Raw genomic sequence first — 12,884 nt, 5'->3', positions numbered from 1 at the left:
AATAATTGTTAACATTCTGCCATATTTGCTTGCAATGCCTTGACATCATTTTTCAACACAGATGACTGGTCAAATCCCCACCTGCTACTGAGAGCCACATTGTACCATTTGTGTATTTCTGGTGATAGGAACCTCACTACTTCTTAATATATTCAAGTGTCCAATGACCATATTCTTCTCTTACCCTGAACTAAAATCTGACTTCCTTAAATTTCTACCCATTTACTCTAGTTCTGTCCTTGGAAAGATAAGGTCAAGATTTTTTTCCTTCTTCTCTAAGTGTCCCTTCAAAACCCTAAAGTTCACTTTCATAAAAGACTATCTCAGCTACAAATCTCATTTGTATTTTCTTCTCTTGTAAATTGAGTAGAGTGGGGGCAAAGAGAAGGAGATATAAGGAGAGAAGGAGGGACTATAGGCCTTCTTAAGGGCTGGCATTTTTTTCCCACAAGGTTTCATATGTGATATTTTCATTTTCATTCAGTTTGACGTCTCAGATTCCAGTTTCATCTTCCTTAAACCATGAGTTGTTTGGAAGTGTATGTCTTCTTTTCTGAAAGAAGGGGATTTTTCTAGTTTCGTTGTGGTCATGTCATTGTCATTTCCATCATATATGCATTGTACTGAGGGAACAAAAATCTGTATATTGTAATTTTTGAGATGTATTTAGACTTTCCTTAAGGCTAGCATATAATCATTTTCTTTTAACACTCACTCAATGCTTGAATCGGTTATGTATTACTATACAGTGTTCTATATTATGTCAAGTAGTTCAAAGTTTATAATCATGTTGTTCATATTTTCCGTTCATTTCTGAAAATGTGTTTGTTTGTTTAGTTACAAAGACAGGTATATTAAAATCTCTTAGTGTAATTGTGTGCGTTCATCTTCCCTTTAGTTTTACTTATCTGTGCTTTGTCTATCTGGAGGCTGTGTGATTAAATGCAGTTAAATTCTGAATCCTTTTTCCCTTAAAGTCAACTTTGTCTGATATTAATATTGCAAGCCAACTTTCTTTTGATTAGTGTTGGCATAGTACACTATTCATCTTTTTTTCTTTAACCTATATTTCCTTTCCATCCTTACATTTAATTGTTTCTCTTGAAACAGCATATTTGGGTTTTGTTTTTGTAATCAGCCTGAGAATTTTGGTTTTTAGTAAGAGCATTTAATCTGCTTACATTAATGCAACTATTGCTATGATTAGGTTTAAACTACCATTTTACTATTTGCCTTCTATTTGTTCTGCACATTTTAGTTTCCTTTTCTTTCCTCTCTTGCCTTCTCTCTAAAATAATGGACCATTATGTATTATTCCATTTCTCCCCTGTATTAGATTTGTAGTTTTATGCTTTTACTATTCCTTTAGTTTTTTCCCCTAGGGGCTACTTAACATGCATCCTTGATTTATCAAAGTCTAAAATAAATTAGTAGTTTTACCTCTTCCCCAACAGTGCAAGGACCTTCAAGTACTTAAACTCTATTTACCTTCCTGCCAACTTATTATTCTCATGTATTCTCATGTATTTTAATTATAAATATTTTATAAATCCCAAATATGTTATAAATCCCAAATATTTTATAAATCCCAAAAGACCTTCCTATTATTGTTTTATACAGTCTGTATGCATTTAGATTTACTCACATATTTATCCTTTCATTGCTTTTCATTGTGCTGGAATTTTGAATCAAAAAGAGAAAGGAATTTAGTGCAAATTTGGTGAGTTCCACCCGTCCTTCATCCTACCTCCCTGCTTCATTTGGAATTCAGAAAACATAAGGGCCCTGAGGCATATGGGGAAACACTGTGCAGAAACATCATAAGTAAGATGTAATGAGATGGGTAGGAAAATATACACAAGAAGGTAACATGTTCTGAAGGCAAGAAGCACAAAGATATGCTTTATTTAAAAAGCCTTAAGCAGTTAATGATTTGAAGAAGCATTGCCAAATTATACTCAGCAAATTTAGTAGTATGCCCCAATTTAGTGGGCACAAAAGCTGTTTATTGTTGAATGAACAACAAGTATAATGTAATTGGTTTCATACAATTAGGAGGTCACCAAGCCATGCTTGTTATAATTGGCATTGCCATAGCCAGGGGCTTGTGCGGCCTCAAGCGATGATTGGCCTGAAGGAGTAAGCCAAGAATGTGTGTGCTTTGAGCTAGGGAGACTGACTAATCTGGCTGCAAGGCTCAAGGAGGAGGCCAGAAATCAAGTCACAGTGCTTAGGCAGGGCCTGGTGGACTCAACTGAATGTAGTGTCCATTCAGTTCATCGCTCTCCAGGGGTTTGATCTGGAGCTGGGGATGGAAGGTGGTTGGGAGGAACGAGGTAAAGAGGTAAGGCACCAGAAAACTACAATTGAAATGTCAGTTCAGAGGCATCCCATAATAAGATGGAATCATAATTCCTCTGAAAGCCATGCAGTTGGAAGCTCGTCCCCAGTTTGTATGGACTGGGCTTACACTTTCACACAGACCATCTTTAATTCAATCTTTAAGCAAAGATTAATGATGCTACTTGTTTCAAAAATACTGTTTTACCTTCACAAGGTTGTGGATTGATGACTGGTTGTAATATCACTCCAAATACCAGGGTCATCTTTTCCCAAAAATATTTTTAATGGGTAATTAAGTTTAAGAAGTGAAAAAGGAAGTTTGGCTGGAAATGACATATTCACAGAGATGCCAGAGAACGCTCCTGGTGATTAGCAATCATTGATCAGTAGTTTTTCCTTAACATTCTGAAAGCAATAAGCTTCACTTTGCCTGTTTGCAAAAAGAGCTGAAGAATAATTAAGGCCTTTGTTTCCTTGCTGGTTCTGTTTCAGCCTTTGAGCAATTGGTGCATTTGGTCTGTGTGTAGTACAGATGAGTCACAAGTTGAACTGGCCATGTGTGCCACTTGGTTTTCTCCCCTATGTTCGTGAACTGTATGTCTAACCTCATCCCATCATCTTGCAAATGAACACCACTAGCCACAAAGGAGACCGGGTGAGAAAAGGTCGATTTGCAGTGCAAATCAATCATTGCTGGAAAAGCAACTCCAAGTACATGTAGAATGATTTTTCCATATGAGAGCAGCATATTTCAAGATTCTGATAGAACACAGTGCAATGACAGGGACTTCCAGGACACTTGATTCACCACTCTATAACAAAGAAATGAACTATCAGGGAGGCTGATGTTTGTTGATTTTGGTGATATTTTTGTTTATCATTTAATGCACACCAAATTATTAACAATCTGTTTTGCCAGAACAGATAAGAATCTAGAACTATAAATCTACTGCTGGCCATAGATGAAGACAGTTCTCTTTTGTTACTTAATATCAGTATTTATTTTCTCCACTAGAACTGCTTAGCTTGGGTGAATTCTAGCTGATAATTTCAGAAGGGTGAAAAGCTAACTAGAACTGGGCATTTAGCCCAGATAAATCTGATTCCAGTACTATGAAAGAAGCAGCAAGGGAAATAGAAAGTCTTTGACAAAAATTGTTGATAATTGGCTAAGGACTGGGGAGGGAAACAGAAGACTTGGAGAGCTATGAATGTTATTCTAATGTAGAAGAAAGACACAAGGGAGGAATCAAGGCACTACAAATGAACGACCCTCTCTTTACTTCTAAGAAAAATTAAATATATATACATATATAAAACTACAATTAAAAGTCTGCTATACAGAGCTCTTAATAAGTCTGTCTGGAAACCTAAATTGCAGAGGCAAAATGGAAATCTGGGGTTTGAATTTCTACTCTGTGTGACCTTGGGCCAGTCACTTCACAAATCTACATTTCAGTGACATCCTCCTGCCTCTTCCATAAATTGTGCATGATGTGACCATTTATTTCACAGAGTTCTTATCAGGATTAAATCAGAGCCTTGCAGATCTGATTGTCTAATCAAATAATAGATATTTAAATATTGCTAAGCACTTACCTATTTTTATACCAGTTAATTTTAGAATTTTAACAGATTTATATATGAAGTTAAATAAAAAATCACACGCCTCTTTCCTAATCAAAATTTAAGCAACGTAATTTAATGTCTTGACTACTCAGATTATCATTAAGAGCCAGGAATGGATGAGGCAGTAGTAAAACAGCAATGCTCTCAGCACTTATTGAGATAGCTCCTACTTTCCAAGATTATACTGAAAAATAAGATGAAGACCCAAAATAACAATAAGATCCTTACCCAATAAGTCCCTTTTATTTAAAAAGTTTTATAGAGTAAATAGAGTGCTGGGAACGAATTTATTGTTGTGTCACTAGAAAGGATTAGGACCAATCATTCTGAGCAGTGGGTATCTATCTAAATTGTTAAGAATGTGAAAGGAAGGAAGGAAGGAAGGAAGGAAGGAAGGAAGGAAGGAAGGAAGAGAGGGAAGGAAGAGGGAGAGGGAAGGAGAGGGAGAAGAAAGGGTAGGAGAGGAAAGGAGAGGGAAGGAGAGGGAAGGGAAGGGAAGAGTCTAGGAATAAAGTAGCTCCTTCTCACAGTAAACATGAATCCCTGACCTCTTTTTTTCTACTTTACTTCATTTATGAGATTAAATTAGTATGGTTGCAGAATATATAAGATTGGAAATCCACACAGATGAAGAAATAGCAACTTGAATTTAACCACTGCCTTTGTTTTAACCACAGGAGTTCAAAGGACAGCGCCATCAAGTAATAATCACAAAGCACGTACAGTGCTCCCCACAGAACTAGTAAAGATGTGGCTATTTTACTTTAAACATTTACAGTCTAGAAACAAAAAGATATATTTTGAAGATTCTGAACTTTTTAAAAAAATCCTTGCATCATTAAGGATGGACAGTCTATTTTATAGATAGAGAAACAGAGAAAAAGAATTGATTCCATGGTCCTAGGTCACCTGGGCAGTGACAGATGCAAAAATCACTTCAGTCCCTTCCTCCTTTTTCAGTGTGTTCTCCCATCCCTGGGCAGTGGTGGATTATTCCAAGGTAGTTCTGAATCATTCCTTAAACCTAAAGCAGCAAAGTCTAAATCTAAAAAATCTAAAGCATTTAAGGTACAGAAAACGTTTGCCCATGAAAACACACTGAATGTCCATGTCGTGGTAAGTTATCAAATTATGAAAAGAACATTGCAGAGATTAAAATGTTGCATAAGAGAGAGAAAGCAGCATGAGTCAGGGGTTTGGGAAATATGAGTCAGAATGACGGGAAGGAGCCAAAAACATAGAGAATGAGGGCCTAAGCAGGGACTTAATGGACACCACAGAGATGTGGACACAGTTGCCTCCATTAACTTTTGAGAGGAAACCAAATATGCAGTTCCATAGACTGGGGGTCAGCATGATAAAGAGGCTAGGAGCAAGAGCCGAGCAAAGATCAGACTGCATTATTTGAAGCGATGGTGGTGCCAAAGTCAGCAAGAAAGGGACCTACAACAGTATAAATCACTAGGAGGGAGAGTGTGGGCACATTTTTGAAAAATGAGGGAATCACCAAATACTGCCCTTAGCTATTCTTAATGCATTAGAATGATGAAATGTAAGTTGATTTACGTGTTGTGATATTTTAGGAAGCACACTCTATTATTTTGTTCTTTGGCTATGTTTACATTAGGCTGTGTCTACATAGTTCAGAGCTGCTCCCTGTGGTGTCCAATTCAAATTCCAATCCCACCTTTAAGGCCCTGAATTTTTGCTTAGGGCTTGAGCTGCCACTTTATGAGCACCTTCAAGTGGGCACTGCAGCAGGCTCCACGCACACAGCCCTTCCAGCCATGCTGAGTCCAGCTGTCTTGCAGACCACGTTTGTTTCGTAGGACATTTTCTAATGCGACCTGCCTCCTGCCTAGAAATAGCCTCCTCGACTTCTTCAAAATGCAGCTCAAAACTCCCCTGGCCCAACAGACCTTCCACAGCCACCCACCTCCGATGCTACCTTATGCCTCCTAGTTTCTGCACTTCTCAACATCACTGCTTTCCTACAGTTTCCATGTGCTGACATCTTGTTGGTTTTGCTGTTTCTCACATCTTGCCTGTCACCCTTCCTTGTGAATGATTAGTTCATAAGACAAAACAGTGATCTTACTTCTCTCAAACTCTAGGCATCGGTTCCAGCAAATGATTATCATTCACTCATCCATTTTATGAATAAACAGTTATTGAAAACCCACGATGTTTCATGCACTCTGCTAGGCATTAGGAATACAGAAAAAAGTAAGATGTAGACCCCATCCTCAAAGAGCTTAGGGCTAGGGCCCGGGGAATGTGTTAACTGATTGCTTAAGAACCTGGTGAGCTTCACTGTCGAGGATAAATTATAGATAGTTTAAAAGCAAAACAAAAACTCCTCTCCCCGGAGTACTTTTTCCTAGATTACAAGGAAAATCATGGCTGACCCGCATCATTTCCCTTAAGATAAAGCAGTGCTTTTGCCATTTGAGATACTCCCACCACAGAGGCCTTTCATAAACGAAAAGCCTGGGGAAATCAGGGTCTTCTGGTGTACCAGCATAGGAATGGATATTCTGCTTCAAGTCTCTGACATACATGTATGCTTTACTGACTTACCACGTTAACTCTCTGATGTTTAAGACAACTGAAACGCATACAAGTAGAAAAAACAAGCGTGGAGGCACCTGGCTGGCTCAGTCAGTGGGGCGAGCGACTCTTGATCTCAGATCAAGTTGTGGGTTTGAGCCCCATGTTGGGTGTAGAGATTACTTAAAAAATAAAATCTTTAGGGGCGCCTAGGTGGCACAGCGGTTGGGCGTCTGCCTTCGGCTCAGGGCGTGATCCCGGCATTCTGGGATCGAGCCCCACATCAGGCTCCTCCGCTATGAGCCTGCTTCTTCCTCTCCCACTCCCCCTGCTTGTGTTCCCTCTCTCGCTGGCTGTCTCTATCTCTGTCGAATAAATAAATAAAATCTTTAAAAAAAATAAATTAATTAATTAAAATCTTTAAAAAAAAGTGTAAGAGAGTTTAACAATGTGCAACAATTCTTACATGACTTTCTCATAATGCTTTGTGAGTAAGTAATAACAGGGTCTCAAAGTATAACTTTTAAAATAATAGAATTGTGTTATTTAGATAATGGTATGAATTGACAGTATGGTCAAAGATAGTTCAAAGAAATCCTATCTGACTCTGTGTCCTTCAGCATTAGATAAACTGCTAAGAGCAAGGGAGGGGATAAATAGTCTCAGCTTGAGTTGGAGAAACTGTAAATGAAAATGTAGTCAGTTCATTTCCTAGCAGACCCAGCTTTGGGTATATGACAAAGCACACACTCAACTCCTTTGGAATAATTTCTTGAAGGGGATTTCATGCAATTGTGTTTTATTGAATTTCAGGAAGCTTCCCATCCAAAAGACTTAAAAATTAAAGTGAGTCCAAGTATTTACAAAGTGTGTTAAAAATATTACCGGTGTTAGGTGTGGTGAGTCCTATTGCAGTTTTATTTGTTTGTTTGTTTTGATAGAGAAAGGAAAAGAATATAGTGGCAGTGGAGGCAGCGGTATTTTTTTATTATTAAATTATTTTAACTGACCTGATACTTATATTCGATGATCTTTCTCAGAAGGTCAATGGACTTGGTTCTTAAAAAGGAGTAGGCCCAGGTAGCACAATATTTATATTTAAAACTTATTTAATGATATATTAAGTCCACTGGAAATGTTAGCCTATTTATCAAAGAGCCTTAGACCTGAGCAAGAAAGTAGGAAGGAAATTGTAGGACATCAGGAACGCGATGGGGTGGAGGCGGTTTGCAGAGAGGTCTCGGAAAGAAAAGCCGCAGTCACTGGTGAGGCCTCCCTCAGAAAATGCAGCAGCCAGCCCCAGTCCTTGATCTTCTGCCAGCATGTACTGAGGAAACTTGCCACATCTGAATCTCACATTTCGGTATCTCTCAGGGCTGTTATCACTGCAAATGCTGGCAGATGCTCTTGACATAAAACAATAGGAATTCTGCTGTCATTTCTGCATTAGCGAGTCATAAAGCTCTGAAGGAAACCCCAGTAGAAATGTTTTCATCAAGTGCATATGAGAATATAATAAAAGACACAAAAAAGAGCAGATAATTTCAAAGCAAGATCGTGGCACCTCTGCATAGTACCTTACAAGGACAGAGTTAGAATCACTGATTTGAAAATAATGATGATGACAATGGATGTCAAAACAAAAATAAAAAACAACACAAAAAGTTCACCAAAACTTTGAAACCAGGTTCAAAGAATTATGTTAAGTAGATGCTTTTATAGGGTATTATCCAATAAACGGCCATACATCCCTCGAGTATTTTTCACCTCCCCTCCCTCTTTCTTCTGGAAGCAATCTCTGTTATCCTGTTATTGTTCAAAGCCACTATCTGAGGACAACTGTCTTACTACAGGAACCTCCTACATTCTTACATTGGTTGAGTGAGTGCAGCAGCTCTCCCTGGAAATAGAGTTGAAAGGCAACACAGTAGGAGCCACTCTCTGAGCTTCTTTAAGGGAAGGCAGGAATTGAGGAATACATTCTAATTACTGATGGCTCATCTTTTGTATTGAATTTTAGCCCACTGCTTGTTCCAAAGCACCACCCTGGGTTTACCACAGTGATGATCTAAGGCTCTCAGTTTTTATGAAAATTTGTCATCTAGGAATTCCAAGTTCGATGATATTTTTTAACAAAGCCTAGACTCTTCAGTTGTTGAAGAATGCCAAAATCACATAATCCTTTCATCTTCTTAACTCACCTATTTAACTTCATAATGGGAGAGAGTTAATTGAATGCAAAGGTAATGTTGAAAAGGCAAAATTAGATTTCACTTATAAATTACTGTAATATGAATGCACATGCACAAATTCATATCACACTTAGATCTCAAAGAAATTCATTATAACAGATTCATTATATTATGACTGAGCATTTTTACTTTTCTAAAACTATAATCTACCTACTCCTCAGGACACATTTAGTAAATTATAGAACTGCTTTGGGGAAATATCTTTTTAAAACTGAAATGAAATGTTTTGGGAAAATATGTATTTTAAACTACACCAGTCTATCTCTCCTAAAGGAATATGATCAAGTTGAATCGTTTGCATTTTGAAATTTGCAATGAAAGGTTTTGGTTTTTTTTAAGATTTTATTTATGTATTTGAGAGAGAGAAAGAGAGCACGAGCAGGGGGGTGGAGGGGCAGAGGGAGAGTGAGAAACAGGCTCTCCGCTGAGCAGGGAGCCCCATGTGGCTCTATCCCAGGACCCAGGGATCATGACCCGAGCTGAACGCAGATGCTTCACTGAATGAGCCATCCAGGCACCCCAAAAGGTTTGTTTTCCTTTTTTTAGGATATATTTATTTATTGGCGGGGGGGGCGGCTTGTGGGATGGTGGGAAGGAACAGAGGGAGAGGGAGAGAGAATCTCAAGCAGACTCCACACTGAGCGTGAAGCCTGATGCAGGGCTCCATCCCACGACCCTGAGATCATGACATGAGCCAAAATCAATAATTAGTTGCTCAACCAACTGAGCCACCCAGGCACCCCTATTAAAGTTAAAAAAAAAAAAAGGCAACAGGAAATGCACAGTAGTAAAGTTTGATTTATATCTGGTTACTGCACAGATCTTTAGAGACTTGTCAACATAAATTATCTCAAATACAACATATTGGGTAGAAAAAGCAAGTATTATATAATTTGTTTACACTTTAAAACACACAAAACAACACCGTATATTCTAATGGATGCAATGTATAATCTAATGGATGGATGTAATTTCAGGGAAGGATTCACACCTGCCAGAATAGTTGTAGGTGGGTAGGTAAAGAGATGAGAATACAGTAAGGCTTTAGCTATGTCTCGAATGTTTCATTTCCGAAAATAAAGTAAGCCAAGGCAAGCATGGCTAACGTTAGCATGTGTTAAATCTGAGTGGTACACACCGGAACCTATGAAATTATTTTCTGAACACTTGAAATCATTTATCATTTTAAACATTTCTAATATAATAATATTACAGAGTATTGTTTTAAGAATAAAGTAAAAAATTTATTTCTTAAAAAAAGTATGATGGCAATTCAACATAGGGAATGTAGTTAATGATACTGCAATAGTATCATTGCATGGTGACAGATAGTAGCTAGACTTGGAGTGAGTGTAACGTAACATATAGCGTTGTCGAACCACTATGTTGTACACCTGAAACTAATGTCACTTATGTGTCAACTAGACTTCTCCGGGTTTTTTTAAATGGAGGAAATAGTAGCATCTGCACAACCAACTCAAACTCTGTGATGGCTGTCTTTACCAGACATAGACGAGTGCACTGCCGGGACTCACAACTGTAGAGCCGACCAAGTTTGCATCAATTTACGAGGCTCCTTCGCCTGTCAGTGCCCTCCAGGGTACCAGAAGCGAGGAGAACAGTGTGTAGGTAAGTACAGCAGAGCAGTAAGCAAAATCCTGTCCTAAACCTCTTCTTATTTGTTTAAACCTCAGTCATTCAAAACAAAGCACTCATATTTATTTGGAGAATGATAGCTAACAACTGCTTATTCTTTCATTGACTACGGATCCATTTTCCACATTAACAAGAAAGAGCTAACCTTAAAGGGTGAACATATTCTGGATATCAAAGTGTTGGTTACATGTTAGACTAAGCAAAAGCAAAAATTTAGAGTATGAATGGGACCACAAAAGCACCAAGAAAATAATTTTAAATTAGCTTTTTGGGGGCCATAGCGCCAAAACATTGATGATGTGACCTTCAGTCACTGGTTCATAAAATAGCATAGCTTATAGGGCACATGGTGAGGTTCAAATCCCAGCTCTACCCCTCACTCACTTTGAGGCTTTAGGCAAATGACAGATACTCAAGAGCTCATGCGTGTGAGTGCTTAGAGTTGCAACGAGCTGTGTGCCATCATTGTGTGATGAGTTAACAGACATGTACTAAACATTTGTTATGTTGCATGTGGGTACAGTGTTGGGAATGCAAAGCCAAGTACAGTGCATGCCTCTACTTGAGAGCTCTACTTAAGCTACCTGAGAGCAGGAGCCAGGTCTGGTTTGTGTCACTTCTGTCTCCCCAGAACCTGAAAAGTGCCTGGCAAGTAGATATTCTGTGCTTTTTTTTTAACGCCTGGAAGAACACAGTATGAGGAGGCTGACTGGCAAATGAGAAGTAAACAGTAAAAAGTAAATGTGTTCTGGGTTCAGTCATGAGGTCCAGCACTAGGAGTAAAACTTTCTTACTGACTCCCTGTGTCAATTGTATCCATATGATATTGATAGCGATTTACATACTACCTTTTAACATACATCAGTGAAAAGTCCTTGTTTCCTCTTTGAAACAGAGGATAAGAACATGGGGACAGGAAGCTAGCATTAATTTTCACCCAAGAATGTTCGCTGTTGATGTCAGGATTTCAACACTGAGCTCCTCATGGGCCCTGGCCCAGTTCTGCCCGCCATGGGGCTGTGCCCAGGTGCTGGGGTGAGTGCCCAGCCTCTGAGGAAGGGCCAGGCTTTGTGTGACTGAAGCTGTGATTTAGGAAAAGATTGTGTGGAAAACTCTACAGGCACCAAAGTTTTGCCCAATGGATTAGTCAGGAAAATAAACAATTGAGGGTATAAAAGGTACAGAAAAAGAACTAACTCAACCTACTATGGGAAAAATTAAAGGGTATAAAATGTATGATTATAGCCCTATATGATATGTCAGGAGGAAACATTCCTTTTTTTTTTTTTAAGATTTTATTTATTTGACAGAGAGATATAGCGAGAGAGGGAACACAAGCAGGCAGAGTGGGAGAGGGAGAAGCAGGCTTCCCGCTGAGCAGGGAGCCCAATGCAGAGCTCGATCCCAGGACCCTGGGATCATGACCTGAGCTGAAGGCAGACGCTTAATGACTGAGCCACCCAGGCACCTAGGAGGAAACATTCTTAAATTCAGATCTAATCATGTGGCTTCCCTGCTGTTCTCCTCACCCACAGAACCAACTCCACATTCATCAACAGAGCATATAAGGTTTTCCTCCATCAGACCAGCTCTGTTCTATGAACACCCTTCTCCCCCAAAAATACTACATTGCAGCCTTGTCCACTAGTTATAGTTCCCCACATACATCACACAGTGTCACACTTCAGTGCCTCTACATAAGCTCTTTTAGCACCAGGAACATGCAGCCCTGGAAAACTCCTATTCAATTTCCAAATCCGGGTCAGGGTCACTTCCTTTAGGAAGTCTTCCATGATTTACCCAGACATGATTAGTTACTCCCTCCTCTATGTCACTGCTTCTCAAACCTTGATGAGTCTTTTTTTTTTTTTATAAATTTCCAGTCTGTTGCAGATCAATACTACTATAAAGTATAATAAAAATGTTGTAGTAACACAAATTGTTATTCCTAAACACATATTCTCAATTTCTGTAATTATTTGTTGCAGACTGGTCCAAATAGTCCCTGGGCCAACAGTGGTCAGCAGGTCACACCTTGAGTGGAATGGTGTTCTTTCTGTCCCTTGTATAGCTTTCTACTGTTGATCTTACCATTCCATGCAATAATGTGTTTTCATGCCTTTCTTCCATGCTAGACAGGGTATACTGTACGTATTTATTATCATCATTATAAAACTGAAGTGCCAAACACAGTGCTTACAAATAACAATGACTCAATGGATGTTCACTGGTTGAGAAGACATGAATCATTTATTCATCAAGTATTTACTGAGGGCTGACTGTGTACCAGAGACTGTTCTAAGTGCTGGGCCTTCATGGTAAACAAACACATTTTACGGAATCATGTCCCTCATGGAGCTATTAGAAGGGACCATTTATACAAATCAGCTGTCAACACTGGCACCTGGCTATAATACTGGGTACAAGGAAGAACTACGCTAAAATTGCTCTTAA

The 12,884-nt window shown here is 38.8% G+C and overlaps 1 protein-coding gene and 1 long non-coding RNA gene across 2 annotated transcripts in view; one reads left to right on the top strand and one right to left on the bottom strand.

The window, feature by feature from the left end:
• The window catches only part of LOC113245427 (uncharacterized), a 427,039-nt gene that overhangs the window by 250,821 nt on the left and 163,334 nt on the right, over positions 1 to 12,884 (bottom strand). The gene's annotated exons all lie outside the window — the stretch shown is intronic.
• EFEMP1 (EGF containing fibulin extracellular matrix protein 1) overlaps positions 1 to 12,884 on the top strand; it is a 59,398-nt gene that overhangs the window by 32,199 nt on the left and 14,315 nt on the right. Inside the window, exon 5 of the mRNA XM_026485613.4 lies at positions 10,281 to 10,403. Within this exon, the coding sequence (XP_026341398.1) occupies positions 10,281 to 10,403 (123 nt within the window). The remainder of the gene's footprint in view (positions 1 to 10,280; positions 10,404 to 12,884) is intronic.

The sequence above is a fragment of the Ursus arctos genome, unplaced genomic scaffold (genome assembly GCF_023065955.2).
Source record: "Ursus arctos isolate Adak ecotype North America unplaced genomic scaffold, UrsArc2.0 scaffold_8, whole genome shotgun sequence".
NCBI classification, from domain to species: Eukaryota; Metazoa; Chordata; class Mammalia; order Carnivora; family Ursidae; genus Ursus; species Ursus arctos.
This window is presented reverse-complemented; position numbering and strand designations above follow the sequence as displayed.